At 41.6% G+C, this 20,109-nt stretch overlaps 1 protein-coding gene across 1 annotated transcript in view; it reads right to left on the bottom strand.

Annotated features, from left to right (window-relative positions):
• LOC124124566 overlaps positions 1-20,109 on the bottom strand; it is a 35,609-nt gene that overhangs the window by 2,500 nt on the left and 13,000 nt on the right. The window contains exons 2-6 of the mRNA XM_046487763.2: positions 10,456-10,596; positions 9,881-10,090; positions 4,868-5,051; positions 3,150-3,274; positions 646-805 (exon numbers count right to left, since the gene is read on the bottom strand). Coding sequence (XP_046343719.2) covers positions 646-805; positions 3,150-3,274; positions 4,868-5,051; positions 9,881-10,090; positions 10,456-10,596 — 820 coding nt within the window. The remainder of the gene's footprint in view (positions 1-645; positions 806-3,149; positions 3,275-4,867; positions 5,052-9,880; positions 10,091-10,455; positions 10,597-20,109) is intronic.

The following is a 20,109-nucleotide window of genomic DNA, read 5'->3' as shown; positions in this document are numbered from 1 at the left end:
GATTTGACAAAGGCTCGTGTAAGTGACATATCAAATGAGGCCACATATAAGGCCAGCATGCCAACTGAGGAAGAAATCTGACAAAAAACACCCATCAGTGTTATCAGCATGACACTAAAATCTGAAGACATGTCCATTCCTCTTTTGTAGTAAAAATCAAAGTTTCATACAAAACCGTGCGATGGAATGTATTCACAACAACTCTATCTCGAACATTAACCGTGAATATCAATACAACCATATGCGCATGAATCGAAATTTCTGCTTGTAACCTTCCTTACTATACTCGTTGGTTGTATCTCTAGATAGCTTATTTGCATTTCATATGAAAGCGTGAATCACATTTATTTCTATTTTTTATCAGAAAAGGTAACATCTCCAGTAAAGGGATTAAGGGACGTATGCCGTACCAACACACACTAAGTCACATCTCCAGGGAAAGATCTAAAGGCAGGTTCGTATCAAAACACGAATGTTATTTACTTTTAATCCAGGCACACTATGGCCACAACTCCAGGGAAAGATCTAAAGGCAAGTTCGTATCAAAACACGAATGTTATTTACTTTTAATCCATGCACACTATGGCCACACCTCAAGGGAAAAATCTAAAGGCAAGTTCGTATCAAAACACGAATGTTATTTACTTTTCATCCAGATACACTATGGCCACATCTCCGGTACAGGGGTCCACCTTCAGATCAGATATGTGTCGGCCTTGTTCGGCGATGATGATCTTGTAGCATCCCGCCGCGATGTTCTTGACAATAAGTCTTCCTTGATCATCACCGAAGTACAGTTTTGAATCTGCAAATATGGAAAACCTCACTTAACATTTCAAATATAAAGTGTACATTCACACAGAGGTGGTTGCTTTGTGTGCAACATGCATTGTGGAAATGTTCGAGATATGTGACCAGTAACTCACATACACCATGCTGATACCGTTCTCCCCGGGGTAGAATAGGTCTTCAGCAATCAATGCTTGCCGTAAAAGGCGCCTATGCTTGTCGAAAAAGGCGACTAGCGGGATCGGGTAGCCAGGCTCGCTGACATGGTTCATGCATGTCATCGAATCCCATTTGCGTGGATCGATGCTCAATATGTCGATCGCTGGATTCACTGATCCAGACTCGATTATTTACAGACCGCTGTCATAAAGCAGGGATATTGCTGAGCGCCGCGTTAATCAACAAACAAATAAACTGACGCTAACGCTTTAGCCGTCATTGCTTAAAAATAGAGACCGCCTCCGTGGTTCTGTGGAACGTAAGGTCCGAGGTTCGATCCCCGGCCGCGTCATACCAAAAGACGTTAAAGGATGGTACGTATTGTTACCCTGTCTCCCTCGGCATTAAGGGGCTAAAACAAGAACTGGTCGACTCGGAGTCAGTATACTGTGTAACGTCTTTACATCGTGTAAACATATCAAACTTCTTTACATCATGTAAATATATTAAACGACTTTACATCATGTAAATAGATTAAACTTCTTTACATCATGTAAATAGATTAAACGTCTTTACATCATGTAAATAGATTAAACTTCTTTACATCATGTAAATAGATTGAACGTCTTTACATCACGTAAATAGATTAAACTTCTTTACATCATGTGAATATATTAAACGTCTTTACATCATGTAAATAGATTCAACGTCTTTACATCATGTATATACATGAAACTTCTTAACATCATGTAAATAGATTAAACGTCTTTACATCATGTAAATATATTAAACGTCTTTACATCATGTAAATATTTTAAACGTCTTTACATCATGTATATACATGAAACTTCTTAACATCATGTAAATAGATTAAACTTCTTTACATCATGTAGATATATTTAACGTATTTACATCATGTAAATAGATTAAACTTCTTTACATCATGTAAATAGATTAAACTTCTTTACATCATGTAAATAGATTAAACTTCTTTACATCATGTAAATAGATTAAACGTCTTTACATCATGTATATACGTGAAACTTCTTAACATCATGTAAATATATTAAACGTCTTTAATTTACATCATGTAAATATTTTAAACGTCTTTACATCATGTAAATATTTTAAACGTCTTTACATCATTGATATACATGACAATTCTTAACATCATGTAAATAGATTAAACTTCTTTACATCATATAAATATATTAAACGTATTTACATCATGTGAATATATTAAACGTCTTTACATCATGTAAATAGATTAAACGTCTTTACATCATGTATATACATGAAACTTCTTAACATCATGTAAATAGATTTAACGTCTTTACATCATGTAAATATATTAAACGTCTTTACATCATGGAAATATTTTAAACGTCTTTACATCATGTATATACATGAAACTTCTTAACATCATGTAAATAGATTAAACTTCTTTACATCATGTAAATATATTAAACGTATTTACATCATGTAAATAGATTAAACTTCTTTACATCATGTAAATATATTAAACGACTTTACATCATGTAAATAGATTAAACTTCTTTACATCATGTAAAAAGATTAAACGTCTTTACATCACGTAAATAGATTAAACTTCTTTACATCATGTAAATAGATTAAACGTCTTTACATCACGTAAATAGATTAAACTTCTTTACATCATGTGAATATATTAAACGTCTTTACATCATGTAAATAGATTAAACGTCTTTATATCATGTATATACATGAAACTTCTTAACATCATGTAAATAGATTAAACGTCTTTACATCATGTAAATATATTAAACGTCTTTACATCATGTAAATATTTTAAACGTCTTTACATCATGTATATACATGAAACTTCTTAACATCATGTAAATATATTAAACGTCTTTACATCATGTAAATATTTTAAACGTCTTTACATCATGTAAATATATTAAACGTCTTTACATCATGAAAATATATAAAACGTCTTTACATCATGTATATACATTAAACTTCTTAACATTATGTAAATATATTAAACTTCTTTACATCATGTAAATAGATTAAACGTCTTTACATCATGTAAATATATTAAACGTCTTTACATCATGAAAATATATTAAACGTCTTTACATCATGTAAATAAATTCCTAAATACAGATGAATGCCATGCTATGCGGAAACAATAAGAAAAGATCAAATGTTACACTCACAGTCTGAGTTGAGGTCCAATGCAGTGACGTTGAAATATGGATAGTCGTAAAACAGACTGACATTACCGTCCAGTTCAATTGGGATTGAAAAGATCTGAGTTCCTGATGCTACTAAAACTGAATCGCTGAAATTTCAACACAGTCTTTAGTTAGACCTTAATTCCTTTCCCCATTGCATATTGGTTTGATTCAGCATATAAGCATGACGCTAATACATAATCACACCCGCCTGACTTTTGAAACTTAAAATAGCAACACGAGTCGATAAATGTTTAAAACTCCTGTAATTGCCAACCTGTTTTGTTACGAGTATTGAAATATTTTATATCAAAAGACATGAGATTATATGCGTTGTCCCAAATCATTTTGCCAACTTTACCCTTAAAGTCCACCCCAGTCATGAACCTAACTAGTATATGAATGACACAGAAGCCTTAAAGTCCACCCCAGTCATGAACCTAACTAGTATATGAATGACACAGAAGCCTTAAAGTCCACCCCAGTCATGAACCTAACGAGTATATGAATGACACTGAAGCCTTAAAGTCAACCCCAGTCATGAACCTAACTAGTATATGAATGACACTGAAGCCTTAAAGTCCACCCCAGTCATGAACCTCACTAGTATATGAATGACACAGAAGCCTTAAAGTCCACCCCAGTCATGAACCTCACTAGTATATGAATGACACTGAAGCCTTAAAGTCCACCCCAGTCATGAACCTCACTAGTATATGAATGACACTGAAGCCAAATATGTACAAAGACATAAGCATTACGTATGACCTACACAGTGATTGTACATGGAAAATGCATATTGATTATATTGCATGTAATGTTGTCCAATGGTTAATTATTTAAGAAGTTATAAATATCGTCTATCCCGAAATACCTTAGAAAATATGTAAAAATCATTTATTTTACCAATGTTTGATTATTGTTGTCATGTTTGCACTGATGTACAAGCTAATTTACTGGACAAATTAAACTTAGATGCTCTAAGAACTATATGTGGCGCTGTCCGAGTCACCAGAAAATGTACAATGAAACAAATAGTAAAAGACAGAAGATATAATTCATGATTGGTAACGTTTTTTTTTCAAAATGAATAATCATTTCCGAATATATTTGCAGGCTTAATTATATGTCAAGGGATAAAGCTAACAGTGAAGGTATTCCAGGGATTGGGTAAGGAATAGTGGCTACAAAGAGAGAGGTGTTCCAGGAGATGGGTAGAGAATAGTGGCTACACAGAGAGAGGTGTTCCAGGAGACGGGTAGGTAATAGTGGCTACAAAGAGAGAGGTGTTCCAGGAGACGGGTAGAAAAAGTGGCTACAAAGAGAGAGGTGTTCCAGGAGACGGGTAGGGAATAGTGGCTACATATAGAGAGAGGTGTTCCAGGAGACGGAAAGAGAATAGTGGCTAATATAGAGAGAGGTGTTCCAGGAAACGGAAGAGAATAGTGGCTACATATAGAGAGAGGTGTTCCAGGAGACGGGAAGAGAATAGTGGCTACATATAGAGAGAGATGTTTCAGGAAACGGAAGAGAATAGTGGCTACATATAGAGAGAGGTGTTCCAGGAGACGGGAAGAGAATAGTGGCTACATACAGGATGGTGTTCCAGGAGACGGGTCGGGAATAGCGAGAACACACACAAACACACACACTAACGCACACAAATACACACAAACACGTAAACATACACACACACTCACTTGCCAGGTGATGGGTAAAAGGTGTTTCGGGTGTAAGGGGTCTGTCGAGATTCCGGCGACGGTAGGAGAGTGAAGTCGCTCCCGTTCACTCTGTAGGTTCCAGGCTCATCGGTCCCTGAAGCTTCGGTCGTCAGTATAAACTGATCACTTTGACCACTATACGTGATACCTGTTGGTTGGAAGCCTGGAGGGAAATATAAACTTATATACTCGTCATAGATTGTTAAGAAATACAATTAATTTGACAATAATATGTTTATTTGTCGGGCTATTTGTAATAGTTTTGCTAAAAGTCTGTGGGGACATGGAGTTTATGGGTAACTGTATAGGAATTTCATGGAATTTTAATTTTGTCATCAAATATTATTGTCTGTGACAATTTATTTTTGATATTTGTGTTAGTTGTTCGTTTATATTTTACGAAACCTCTAAATTCGTAAAATATGTTAAAAATGTGTCACAATAAAGGGAGATAACCGCATATGAGGCACAACCAACAGTGAAGCATATGAAAGTAAAACGAGTGAAAGGCATATTGTATTTTTTTCTTCTAAATGGGTCTGTGTTGCTATAACATTCAGAATAACTTTTCATCAATTTAAATTTCTTTAAGACACTCTAGTCTTTGGTCATTTTCCTGGCTCAATGAAAACAGGATAAATCCGCATTTTTATCTCATTCAGCCGTTCTCAGCCTTTTGAATTTCATAGCGGTAGTTCACAGCTTGTTAATTATTTCAGGGAAGTTATTTTATTGGACATTTAATCTGATGAACAAAGAGTTTGCCGACGTGTTGCTTCAACGCATAAAAGGTGTTCTTGTTAGCACAAGAAGCAATTAATGAAATGGTGCTGCAACAAATAGGACGTTAAGCGAACAAGTAACTGCACGTGACAGAAAAAAATCACGGTACATGGATTAAGAAACAATTGATCAGATACACCCATCCTTGAAAAAAACATGTAAAATGTTCTTGAAGCACGTGTAACGAATCTCAATACGAGCATTCATTTGCTTTAAATACCGGCATTAAACAGAAGTCGACGTCAGCGCGATATGAGGAACTGAGGTGGCTCCAGACATAAAAAGGAATCTGGTCTTAAAGACCAGTGTCTGCATACTATCGACACCAGAGAAGGATTTGGTCATCGCAATTGGAGGGTCAACAGTTCGCAAATGTTCACATGCGATTCAAGACACTCCCAAGAATGTAACGACTGCAGGGCTGAGTTGGGAGGAACAACGCCGAGTGCTATGCCAAATGTACCACCACAGAACACGATCGTCTTGGAGGTTGAACGCTATGCCAACTGTACCACCACAGAACACGATCATCTTGGAGATGGAACGCTATGCCAACTGTACCACTACAGAACACGATCGTCTTGGAGGTTGAACTCTATGCCAACTGTACCACTACAGAACATGATCGTCTTTGAGGTGGAATCATATGCCAACTGTACCAATACAGAACATGATCGTCTTGGAGGTGGAATGCTATGCCAACTGTACCACTACAGAACATGATCGTCTTGGAGGTGGAATCATATGCCAACTGTACCAATACAGAACACGATCGTCTTGGAGGTGGAATGCTATGCCAACTGTACCAATACAGAACACGATCGTCTTGGAGTCGGAACGCTATGCCAACTGTACCACTACAGAACACGATCGTCTTGGAGGTGGAACGCTATGCCAACTGTACCAATACAGAACACGATCGCCTTGGAGGTGGAATCATATGCCAACTGTACCAATACAGAACATGATCGCCTTGGAGGTGGAACGCTATGCCAACTGTACCACTACGGAACACGATCGTCTTGGATGTGGAATCATATGCCAACTGTACCACTACAGAACATGATCGTCTTGGAGGTGGAACGCTATGCCAACTGTACCAATACAGAACACGATCGCCTTGGAGGTTGAACTCTATGCCAACTGTACCACTACAGAACATGATCGTCTTGGATGTGGAATCATATGCCAACTGTACCAATACAGAACACGATCGTCTTGGAGGTGGAATCATATGCCAACTGTACCAATACAGAACATGATCGTCTTGGAGGTGGAACGCTATGCCAACTGTACCAATACAGAACACGATCGCCTTGGAGGTTGAACTCTATGCCAACTGTACCACTACAGAACATGATCGTCTTGGATGTGGAATCATATGCCAACTGTACCAATACAGAACATGATCGTCTTGGAGGTGGAACGCTATGCCAACTGTACCAATACAGAACACGATCGCCTTGGAGGTTGAACTCTATGCCAACTGTACCACTACAGAACATGATCGTCTTGGATGTGGAATCATATGCCAACTGTACCAATACAAAACATGATCGTCTTGGAGGTGGAACGCTATGCCAACTGTACCACTACGGAGCACGATCGTCTTGGAGGTGGAATGCAATGCCAACTGTACCAATACAGAACACGATCATCTTGGAGGTGGAACGCTATGCCAACTGTACCACTACAGAACATGATCGTCTTGGATGTGGAATCATATGCCAACTGTACCACTACAGAACATGATCGTCTTGGAGGTGGAACGCTATGCCAACTGTACCAATACAGAACACGATCATCTTGGAGGTGGAACGCTATGCCAACTGTACCAATACAGAACACGATCATCTTGGAGGTGGAACGCTGTGCCAACTGTACCAATACAGAACACGATCATCTTGGAGGTGGAACGCTATGCCAACTGTACCAATACAGAACATGATCGTCTTGGATGTGGAATCATATGCCAACTGTACCAATACAGAACATGATCGTCTTGGATGTGGAATCATATGCCAACTGTACCAATACAGAACATGATCGTCTTGGAGGTGGAACGCTATGCCAACTGTACCAATACAGAACATGATCGTCTTGGATGTGGAATCATATGCCAACTGTACCAATACAGAACATGATCGTCTTGGAGGTGGAACGCTATGCCAACTGCACCACTACGGAGCACGATCGTCTTGGAGGTGGAATGCTATGCCAACTGTACCAATACAGCACACGATAGTCTTGGAGGTGGAACGCTATGCCAACTGTACCAATACAGAACACGATCGTCTTGGAGGTGGAACGCTATGCCAACTGTACCAATACAGAACACGATCATCTTGGAGGTGGAACGCTATGCCAACTGTACCAATACAGAACACGATCATCTTGGAGGTGGAACGCTGTGCCAACTGTACCAATACAGAACACGATCATCTTGGAGGTGGAACGCTATGCCAACTGTACCAATACAGAACACGATCGTCTTGGAGGTGGAACGCTATGCCAACTGTACCAATACAGAACACGATCGTCTTGGAGGTGGAACGCTATGCCAACTGTACCAATACAGAACACGATCGTCTTGGAGGTGGAACGCTATGCCAACTGTACCAATACAGAACACGATCATCTTGGAGGTGGAACGCTATGCCAACTGTACCAATACAGAACACGATCATCTTGAAGGTGGAACGCTATGCCAACTGTACCAATACAGAACACGATCATCTTGAAGGTGGAACGCTATGATAACTGTACCACTACAGAACACAATCGTCTTTATGGTGTGGGCTGGCTTCCAGGGTGCCTGAAGAACCGATCTGGTGACAGGATAGCATGACTGCCATAGTTTAAAAATATGAGATTACCACACATCGTCACTGATATCCTTCAGGCAAAAATATTACACACGTGGACAGCGAGATCATGGGACTTCAGTCCGAGTGAACATTCTTTGGAGATGTGTTTATGGTCGCCAAGGTCAGCCTCGGGATTAATGTGAACTGGCTTTACGGGCAGGAGAGCAGTATATTCTTCGGCATCAACGTAGTCGAGTCATTTGGTCAATGGCAACATTACGTAATCGTGTATGGATATCCAACAATGACTTTGTGAATTGATGAAGATGGGGTTTCAGAGTCGTACAAAAAGCACATTTTGCACGATGTGTTCAATGGTGTGTGTGTTTCTACCTGTCCTTCTCCATCATTGTTCCGTGTCTTTTGTGTCACTTTTCGTTGTTTTGCACACAACTCATAATTTGCTTTTACATTAATCTCTTACTTGGACAATCAATCATGTTGCCCAACTTTCTCTTAGGAGTACATCTTAAACGTTAGACACTACCATTCACATTCACACACATTCACCTTGCCCTTCTATGTTAAAGAGACACTGGCATTCATTCACATTCACTTCTTACTCGCATGTTAAGAAGGCACTATTGGTGTGTTTATTATTATTTACAGTTTGAGATAGAAAATACAGCAAAGAGGGTTTTTGTGATCCTGAAACAGTCAGGCTGGTTAGGTCATCATCAGCTCAGGGTCCTTGTCCCCTCTACACGCAGCCTAGACAGCGAATGGGACTTCTTTCAGGAAGCGCTGCCTCATCGAACCCACCCAAAACCTTTCGGAGAATATGAAACTCCCCAACACTGCAGCCTCCTGCATTAGCCAGATTGTCAGAAGGGCTGTATTCCTGGTAGCAAACCCGGGTACTCTCCTTATGTCAGTCAACAGATTAGGAGGTACCAAACCTAAGGCACAGAGAACAATGGGGAGTTGGACAGCTTGGACTGAAGTCTACAAAGCGATCTTAACCCCAAGACGATCATAACTCCCACACTTGAACATAGCCACATGACAATCGGTGCGCTAAGACTTGTGCTCGCTTTCAAAAGCCAATTTCGATGCTTCCATTCCTCTAAATCCTGAAGATCTCGGGCTTAGCCTTCTGTTGCAATCTCTACCACAATCTCAAAGCGATTGTATTTTGGACGCTTGTAAACTAATCAAAACTTACAATTGGTCCAGGTCAAACTAAGTTGGTAAGATCATTATAGTAACTGCATAGACTTGACGAAATGGCATGCAATAATAGGGTTTGTTATCTACTTTACAGTCATTATCATTTTATTTTCTCGAACTGTGTGATTATATTCAAAAGGCGGCATCATTTTGACGTAATTGTAGAGCGCACCTGATGGATAGGTCGTCAGTTCCACCTCTTCCCCATCACAGTTCCTGGTGATGATCTTGGTCTCCCCACTGTCATGAGCGGTGAAATAGGTCACGTTGCCGTCGACTCCGACGATGCCTCCAGCATTGACTATGGATTCAATACTAAGGGTCGTGTTGAAACGGTTAAGAGCAACCAGCTTCGAGTCTACTGCCACTATGAAGGAGCAATCTGCAAAACGATATCTATTTTATGCATTTTGACATAATTAAATATTTACTGTGCTATTCGCTTCAATGAAGTTTGCATGACTTAGACATTACAAATCACGAAACTCCGTTACAGGAAATAGTATTTGAGTGGAAGAAAGAACTGAACTGCTCTTTCCACTGAGTCAGGCAATGTACGGAACATAATTATGTTACACGCGTCATACATTTAGACACTGTTTACGTGCCCGTGGAGAGTCGGGTTAGAATTGGTCTTCAGTGACCCAGAATTGACCCCGTCGGGGAATATTTGGATTAGAATTTGTTCTCAGCAACACAATAAATGGCTGCCAGGAAAGTATTCAAAACTGCTTCCAAGTAGAGTACCTTTGCAATCTGTATCCGACAGGTTTTTCAATACTTGGAGTTGGTCCAGCAGATCGTCGAATAACAGGTTGATGATCTGAGCTTGACACTCAAAGCATGCTTCTTCCGCCACATTGTCAGAGGATGTGACATTGTCACAACCTGAAAGATATTGAATTGAAAACAACTTAATTTTAAAAAATGAAAACAATTTGAATGTTAATTGAAATGAGATGCATGGATAGTTTAATGACTGTTTAATATGTTTCTTCACAATAGTACTGTGCCGATTGGCTTCTTGGGCTGTTTATTGGAAGTTCCTTTCCTCAGTCATGTAATGTCATCACTACAAAGTACATCAATCTTATTGATAACAACTTATTTTATTTCTGTAATGGCGACGTTTCGGTATAGATCCTTGATCCTTGAACACCCTGATCCTGAACACCCTCATCTGAACACCTGATCCTGGACACTTTCATCTGAACACCTCATCCTGGACACCCTAATCTGAACACCTCATCCTAGACACTTTCATCTGAACACCTGATCCTGGACACCCTCATCTGAACACCTGATCCTGGACACCCTCATCTGAACACCTCATCCTGGACACTTTCATCTGAACACCTCATCCTGGACACCTTCATCTGAACACCTCATCCCGGACACCCTAATCTGAACACCTCATCCTGGACACCCTCATCTGAACACCTGATCCTGGACACCCACATCTGAACACCTCATCCTGGACACTTTAATCTGAACACCTCATCCTGGACACCTTCATCTGAACACCTCATCCTGGACACCCTAATCTGAACACCTCATCCTGGACACTTTAATCCGAACACCTCATCCTGGACACTTTAATCTGAACACCTCATCCTGGACACCCTAATCTGAACACCTCATCATGGACACCCTCATCTGAACACCTGATCCTGGACACCCACATCTGAACACCTCATCCTGGACACTTTAATCTGAACACCTCATCCTGGACACCTTCATCTGAACACCTCATCCTGGACACCCTCATCTGAACACCTCATCCTGGACACTTTAATCTGAACACCTCATCCTGGACACTTTAATCTGAACACCTCATCCTGGACACTTTCATCTGAACACCTCATCCTGGACACCCTCATCTGAACACCTCATCCTGGACACCCTCATCTGAACACCTCATCCTGGACACCCTAATCTGAACACCTCATCCTGGACACCCTCATCTGCACACCTGATCCTGGACACCCACATCTGAACACCTCATCCTGGACACTTTAATCTGAACACCTGATCCTGGACACTTTCATCTGAACACCTCATCCTGGACACTTTCATCTGAACACCTCATCCTGGACACCCTGATGAGATTGAACTTGAACTGAATCAACACATGGAACATTTCTTTCGAAGTAAAAATGCTGTAACTGGTCTCTGTGTTATCAAATAGATAATCTGCTGGTGAACTGTCAAAGACTTGGTTTGATTGTTTGCTGTTTAATTGTCGCACGCAGCAATATTCCGTCATGTATGTGTTTGTGACGGGTGCCACCGGTGGGACTAGATACGCTCACCTTCTCGCGAACACCTGGCATCACCACTATTTTATACCCATAAACACATGCTCGCGATATAGTGAAAATCGTTCAATGGACTCTGCCTTGTGCAGAGGTTACTAGTGGATATGGAAAGGGCTTCGTCGCTTTATTTACATCCCTCAGTGGCCCTAATTGTGTCTGGGTTTGTCATCAGCATATCCCCGCTCGCTGATTTCACCAAAGTGGCAAAAATCTCAGATCTGCATCACTGGAAAGCAGCATAAAATCCAACCAACCCTTCCCTCGTTACACACACGCGGTATGCATTCCGGGGACGTGTTGCGGACGACTTCACTCTCATCAGACACCAAGTGTATTAGTGTCATCGACTTAGTTTGTCTAGGTTTTAACTACTTATTTTTCATCAGAGGACCCTGTGGGGGTCTATTACGGCACATTTTGTCGCCGGGCATACATTGTATATGCCGATATATGCTGGGGGCGACGATATATGCCGGGGATGCAATGATGTTAAAGGCCAGAGATATGATGGGTTTTTAGATTACTCAGGATATTGTTAATACGGACACAAAAAAGATGCTTTACATGATCATTTCACTCACTCTGAGTTTACGGTTATTAGATGTAATTGTCACTTCTATAAGTATGAGTGCGTGCCTGAGCTTCATTATAATGTTACAAAGTTAGTCAGCCTATGATCTGAGACCATGCATGGACGTTTTGGGCGTTTATAACAAGTACCTGTATGTCACTCAAAAGTTGTATGGATGTTGAAAAAAGGTTGTGTAGAAGTTGTACGGAGGTGGTATCGAGGTTGCATTGAGGATGTGTAGAAGTTCTACGGAGGTGGTATGGAGGTAGTATGGAGGTTGCTTGGAGGTTGTATGAAGGTTGTGTGGAGGTTGTATGTAAGTTGCATGGAGGGTGTATGGATGTTATATGGAGGTTGCGTAGAAGTTGTACGGAGGTTGTATGGAGGTTGTGTAGAGGTTGTATGGAAGTTGCATGGAGGTTGTATGGAGGTTGCATGGAGGTTGCGTGGAGATTGTAAGGAGGTTGTATATAGGTTACATGGAGGTTGTGAAGACGTTTTTGGAAGTTGTATGGAGGTTGCATGGAGATTGTATGGGGGTTGTATGGAGGTTGCATGGAGATTGTATGGGGATTGTACGGAGGTTGAATTGAGGTTGTATAGAGATAGCATGGAGGTTGTAAGGAGGTTGCGAAGAGGTAGTATGGAAGTTCAATGGAGGTTGCATGGAGGTTTTATGAAGGTTACAAGGAGGTTGGATGGAGGTTGTTTTGAAGTTGCATGTAAGTTGTATGGTGTGTGAGTGAGTGAGTTGGGTTTAACGCCGCTTTTTACAGTATTCCAGTTATATCACTGCGTGTCAGCTTAATGTGGGAGGAAAGCCCGAAGTGATGCAGGTCTCAGACGTTTACCACTTCGGTGAAACCCACGAGCACGGGTATGGTGCTGACAAATCTAGAAACATAATCGGGGCAAACCGGGATTCGAACCCACAATCATAAGTTTCTGGGACGCAATCTGCACAGCGAATCGCGACGCCTCAGACGACTGGGCCACCCGTGCCTCCCTCAGGTTGCATGGAGGTTGTGTAGAGGTTTATGGAAGTTGTATGAAAGTTGTATTGAGGTTGTGTAGAAGTTGTATGAAGGTTGTATGGAGGTTGTATGAAGGTTGCGTGGAGGTTGTATGGAGGTTGCGTGGAGGTAGTATGGAAGTTCAATGGAAGTTCTATGGAGGCTGCATGGACGTTTTGTAGAAGTGGTATGGAGGTTCCATAGAGGTTGCATGGAGATTGTATGGAGGTTGTATGAAGGTTGTGAAGAGGTTGTATGAATGTTTTATGGAGGTTGTGTAGAAGTTGTATGGAGGTTGCATTTAGGTGCATGGGTGTTGTATTGAGGTTGTGAAGAGGTTGCATGCGGGTTGAATGGAGGGTGCATGGATGTTGTATGGAGGTTGCATGGGTGTTCCATGGAGGTTGCATTGAGGTTGTATAGAGATTGGATGGAGGTTGTATAGTGGTTGTATGGAGGTTGCATGAAGGTTGCATGGAGTTTGTATTGAGGTTGCATTGAGTTTGTATGGAGGTTGCATTTGGGTTACATGGAGGTTGTATGGAGGTGTCATATGGTTGTAAGGAGGTTGTATTGAAGTAGTGTTCAGTTTGTATGGAAGTTGCATGGAGATTGCATGGGGGTTGTATTGAGGTTGTCTGGAGGTTGTATGGAGGTTCCATATTTTTTTAGGAGGTTGTATGAAAGTTGAATGGAGGTTGCGTGGAGGTTGCATGGAGGTTATGTTAAGGTTGTATTAATGTTGTCTGGAGGTTGTATGGAGGTTCCCTACTTTTTAGGAGGTCGTATGGAGGTTGCATGGATATTGCATCGGGGTTGCATGGAGGTTGTGTAGAGGTTGCATGGAGGTTCTCTCTAGCTTGTATGGAGGTTGTTGTATTGAGATAGTGTTCAGTTTGTATGGATGTTGCATCGAGGTTGCATAGAGGTTAATTTGAGAATGTATGTAAGGTGCATGTATGTTGTATTGGGGTTTCATGGAGGTTGCATGGATGCTACATGCAGTTTGTATGAAGGTAGTATGTAGTTTGTGTAGAGGTTATATGGATGTTGTATTGGGGTTGCATGGAGGTTGCATGGATGCTGCATGTAGTCTGTATGAAGGTTGTATGGAGGTTGCATAGATGTTGTATTGAGCTGGTATGGAGGTTGTTTGGTGGTTGTATGGAGGTTATATGGAGGCTGTGTAGAGGTTGTATTGAGCTTGTATGGTGATTGTGTGGAGGTTGAATTGAGGTTGAATGAAGATTGTGTAGAGGTTTATGGAGGTTGTACGGAGGTTGCATTGCGGTTGCATGAAGGTTGTATGGTGTTTGTATGGAGGTTGTTTGGAGGTTGCATGGGGGTTGCATGGGGGTTGTGTAGAGGTTTATGGAGGTTGTATGGACGTTGATAGGGGGACTCCATAGAGGTTGCGTTGCGTTGCGTTGCGTTGTGTAGAGGTTTTTTGGAGGTTGTATGGAGGTTCTTTGGAGTTTGCTTTGAGGTTGTAATGAGGTTGGATGGAATGGATGATGCATGGATGTTGCATGGATGCTGCCTGGAGGTTGTATTGAAGTTGTGTAGAGGTTGTATGGAGGTTGTATGGAAGTTGTGTAGAGGTTGTATGGAGGTTGTATGGAGGTTGTATTGAAGTTGTGTAGAGGTTGTATGGAGGTTGTATGGAAGTTGTGTAGAGGTTGTATGGAGGTTGTATGGAAGTTGTGTAGAGGTTGTATGGAGGTTGTATGGAGGTTGCATGGAGGTTGTATGAAGGTTGTAAGCAAGTTGTGGAGAGGCTGTATGGAAGTTGCACAGAGGTTGTATGAAGGTTCTGTTAAGGATGCATCGAGGTTGTTTTAAGGTTGTGTTCAGGTTGTATTGACGTTAAATTGATGTTGTATGGAGGTTATATGGAGGTTGCATGGAGGTTTTATTGAGGTTGTATGGAGGTTGTAATGAGATTGTGTAGAGGTTGTTTGGAGATTAAATGGACGTTGTATGGAGGTTGTTTTGAGATTTTATGGAGGATGAATTGACGTTTTATGGATGTTACCTGTATGTTGCATTGAGGTTGTATTCACGTGGGCATAGAGGTTGCATGGAGGTTGCGTTGAGATTGTATGGAGGTTTTATGGTGGTTGGATGGAGGTTGTGTAAAGGTTGTATGGATGTTTTATGGAGGTTGAATGGAGGTCGCATGGAGTTTCTATGGAGGTTGTATGGAGGTTGTGTAAAGGTTGTATTGAGGTTGCATGGAGGTTGTTTCGAGGTTGCATTGCGGTTGCATTGAAGTCCATGGAGGTTGTTTCGAGGTTGCATGGAGGTTGTTTTGAGTTTGCATGAAGGTTACATGGAGGTTGTGTGAAGATTATTTAGCGGTTGAATTGAGGTATCAAAAGGTTGCATGGAGGTTGGGAAGTGGTTGTATTGAGGTTGTGTTGAGGTTGTTTTTATGCTGAGTGGAGGTTGCATGGAGGTTGTGTAGAGGTTGGATGGAGGTTGCATGGAGTTTCTATAAGTGTTGCTTTGAGGTTGCATGGAAATTGCATGGGGGTTGTATTGAGCTTGTATTGGGGTTGTCTGGAGGTTGTATGGAGGTTCCATATTTTTTTAGGAGGTTGTATGAAAGTTGAATGGAGGTTGCGTGGAGGTTGCATGGAGGTTATGTTAAGGTTGTATTGATGTTGTCTGGAGGTTGTATGGAGGTTGTATGGAGGTTCCCAATTTTTTAGGAGGTCGTATGGAGGTTGCATGGAGATTGCATCGAGGTTGCATGGAGGTTGTGTAGAGGTTGCGTGGAGGTTCTCTCTAGCTTGTATGGAGGTTGTATTGAGATAGTGTTCAGTTTGCATGGATGTTGCATCGAGGTTGCATAGAGGTCAATTTGAGAATGTATGTAAGGTGCATGTATGATGTATTGGGGTTTCATGGAGGTTGCATGGATGCTACATGCAGTTTGTATGAAGGTAGAATGTAGTTTGTGTAGAGGTTATATGGATGTTGTATTGGGGTTGCATGGAGGTTGCATGGATGCTGCATGTAGTCTGTATGAAGGTTGTATGGAGGTTGCATAGATGTTGTATTGAGCTGGTATGGAGGTTGTTTGGTGGTTGTATGGAGGTTATATGGAGGCTGTGTAGAGGTTGTATTGAGCTTGTATGGTGATTGTGTGGAGGCTGAATTGAGGTTGAATGAAGATTGTGTAGAGGTTTATGGAGGTTGTATGGAGGTTGCATTGCGGTTGCATGAAGGTTGTATGGTGTTTGTATGGAGATTGTTTGGAGGTTGCATGGGGGTTGCATGGGGGTTGTGTAGAGGTTTATGGAGGTTGTATGGACGTTGATAGGGGACTCCATAGAGGTTGCGTTGCGCTTCTGTAGAAGTTGTGTAGAGGTTTTTTGGAGGTTGTATGGAGGTTCTTTGGAGTTTGCATTGAGGTTGTGTAGAGGTTGGATGGAATGGATGATGCATGGATGTTGCATGGATGCTGCCTGGAGGTTGTATTGAAGTTGTGTAGAGGTTGTATGGAGGTTGTATGGAAGTTGTGTAGAGGTTGTATGGAGGTTGTATGGAGGTTGTATGAAGGTTGTATGGAGGTTGCATGAAGGTTGCATGAAGGTTGTATGGTGTTTGTATGGAGGTTGTTTGGAGGTAGCATGGGGGTTGCATGGGGGTTGTGTAGAGGTTTATGGAGGTTGTATGGACGTTGATAGGGGGACTCCATAGAGGTTGCGTTGCGCTTCTGTAGAAGTTGTGTAGAGGTTGTATGGAGGTTGTATGGAGGTTGCATTGCGGTTGCATGAAGGTTGTATGGTGTTTGTATGGAGGTTGTTTGGAGGTTGCATGGGGGTTGCATGGGGGTTGTGTAGATGTTTATGGAGGTTGTATGGACGTTGATAGGGGGACTCCATAGAGGTTGCGTTGCGCTTCTGTAGAAGTTGTGTAGAGGTTTTTTGGAGGTTGTATGGAGGTTCTTTGGAGTTTGCATTGAGGTTGTGTAGAGGTTGGATGGAATGGATGATGCATGGATGTTGCATGGATGCTGCCTGGAGGTTGTATTGAAGTTGTGTAGAGGTTGTATGGAGGTTGTATGGAAGTTGTGTAGAGGTTGTATGGAGGTTGTATGGAGGTTGTATGGAGGTTGCGTTGGGCCTGGTAGAGGTTGTATAGATGTTGCATAGAGGTTCTATAGAGGTTGCATGGAGGTTGCATGGAGACTGTGTAGAGGTTGTATGGAGGTTGCAATGAGGTTGTGTAAAGGTTTATGGAGGTTGTATGGAAGTTGCATGGAGGTTGTTTTGTGTTGTGTTGGCTGTATGGTGGTTGTATGGAGGTTATATGGATGTGGGAGGGTGTATAGAGTTTGTATAGAGGTTTTATGGCGGTTGTGTAGAGGTTGTGTGGAGGTTGCATGAAGGTTGAATGGAGGTTGCATGGAGGTTGTTTTGTGGTTGTTTTGTGTTGTTGGCTGTATGGTGGTTGCATGGAGGTTATATGGATGTGGGAGGTTGTAATGATGTTGCATGGAGGTTGCATGGAGGTTGTGTAGAGGTTGCATGGAGGTTGTGTTAAGGTTCTGAAGAAGTTGTTTGGAGGTTGTATGGAGGTTCTTAGGAGTTTGGATTGAGGTTGTGTAGAGGTTGTATGGAGGTTGCATGGAGGTTGTATGGCGGTTGCATGGAGGTTACATTGAGCTTCTATGGAGGTTGTGTAAAGGTTTTATGGATGTTGTATGAAGGTTTTATGGAGGTTACGTATGGAGGCTGTTTGGAGGTTGCATGACATTTCCCCCCGACCGTGGCATGTCAGTAACCTTAGTATATTGTTTAACTAATAAAGATTCTAAATACAATCACAGTACCTCTACAACATTCTACTCTATAAATGTTTCTGTTAATGTTTCCAAATGAAAGCAATAAAACTTTCAATTTTCAATTTACACTTTTTAAGAAATGGTCAATACTAGTTCTATAAAAACTTCATATACACTCACACAGATGGAAACGCACAGGTAGTATGTAATGTAGTTCATTGAATTTGACTACACAAAAACTCCGGTATATAAATTGGATATATGTTATTGGGAAATGATGGTGGTCGATATTCGACAAACGGTGCGTCAAAACGCAGACATTGTCGATTTGAAATGTCTTAAACGGCATTATTTTCACACTCGTTCAAAAATGTCATGGAGGAAAACAGTCAAGCAAAATGCACGTGCAAGTTATTGCATTCGTAACTCGTTGTTGTGGCTATAAAATGGCAAGCATAAGCCATTCAATAGTCAACATTTTTCAAGTTCGAAAATGCCGAGACTCAGCCTTGCTGATCGGAACATCGCCATAGGACGTATCCAAAGAGGGGAATCGCAGTCTTCTGTTGCACGCCACTTCAACGTCCACCACAGCACCATTTGCCGCCTTTGTGATCGATACACATAGTTCAATTCTACTGCAGAGAACCGGCCGACCAAGAGTTACCACAGGATCGCTACTTTCGACTGTTCCACCTACGTCATCGCAATGCCACAGCTACGGAGACTGCAGGAAGGTTTGAGGAAGATATCGGACTGTCAGGAACCATCTTCGCGAGGCTGGAATCCGTCCTAAAAGACCAGTTAACGTCCCTGTTTGGCAACAGATCCATCGACAGCGACGCTTGCCTTGGAATTTGAGAAACTGGAGACGAGTGTGGCTCAGCGATGAATCAAGATTTCTTCTTCACCGGCGAGATGGAAGACAATGTGTTTATCCTCGTCGAAATGAGTGTTTTGCCCCACATTGTGTAGTGAATTCGACAAATTCGATGGCGGTAGTGTCATGGTGTGGGAGACCATATCCTACACCATGAGATCTGACTTGGTTGTGGTTCAGGGAAATTTGACAGCAAATCGCTACATGAATCAAATTCTTCAACCTCACCTTCTTCCAATCACTGACCGCCAGAGGGAGCTGTTTCAACAGGACAACGCGCTCGACCGCACACAGCTCGTGTCACGGTAGACTACCTTCATAATGCCAACATCAACGACTTGCCATGGCCGTTGAGGTCTCAATATCTCAACTCAATCGAACACCTCTGGGATAAACTCAACGTCAGAACACGCCGAAGACACTCCCACAACTGGCCAACGCGCTACAAGCAGAAAGGCGCAGAATTCCGCAGGACAGAATTCCTACACTTATCCAGTCAGTGCCGAGGAGACGCAGAGCCTTGATGGCTGCCAGGGGGGTCTTACGAGATACTTGAGTTCAGCGCCACCTTGTGGCCTTATGGGACATGACAATGATCAGTTTTCAATGCCTTTGTACAACGACAACATGTGACTATTGATCTCCAACATTTCATATTTGTATCTATGATATTAAATTAAATATATCGACTTTATTAGGTACAATAAATTTGTAACTGTGCGTTTCCTTTTTTTGAAGAGTGTACATGTATTTCAAAGGCATCAATACTGGCATAACAAGAGCAGACAGTTTTCTTGAAGTTTTGTTTGGTTATTTGTTGTTTA

This window comes from Haliotis rufescens, unplaced genomic scaffold (assembly GCF_023055435.1).
Source record: "Haliotis rufescens isolate VD_foot unplaced genomic scaffold, xgHalRufe1.0.p SCAF_15, whole genome shotgun sequence".
In the NCBI taxonomy this organism is placed as follows: Eukaryota; Metazoa; Mollusca; class Gastropoda; order Lepetellida; family Haliotidae; genus Haliotis; species Haliotis rufescens.
The sequence above is the reverse complement of the archived record's forward strand: the minus strand, read 5'-3'. Positions and strand labels throughout refer to the sequence as shown.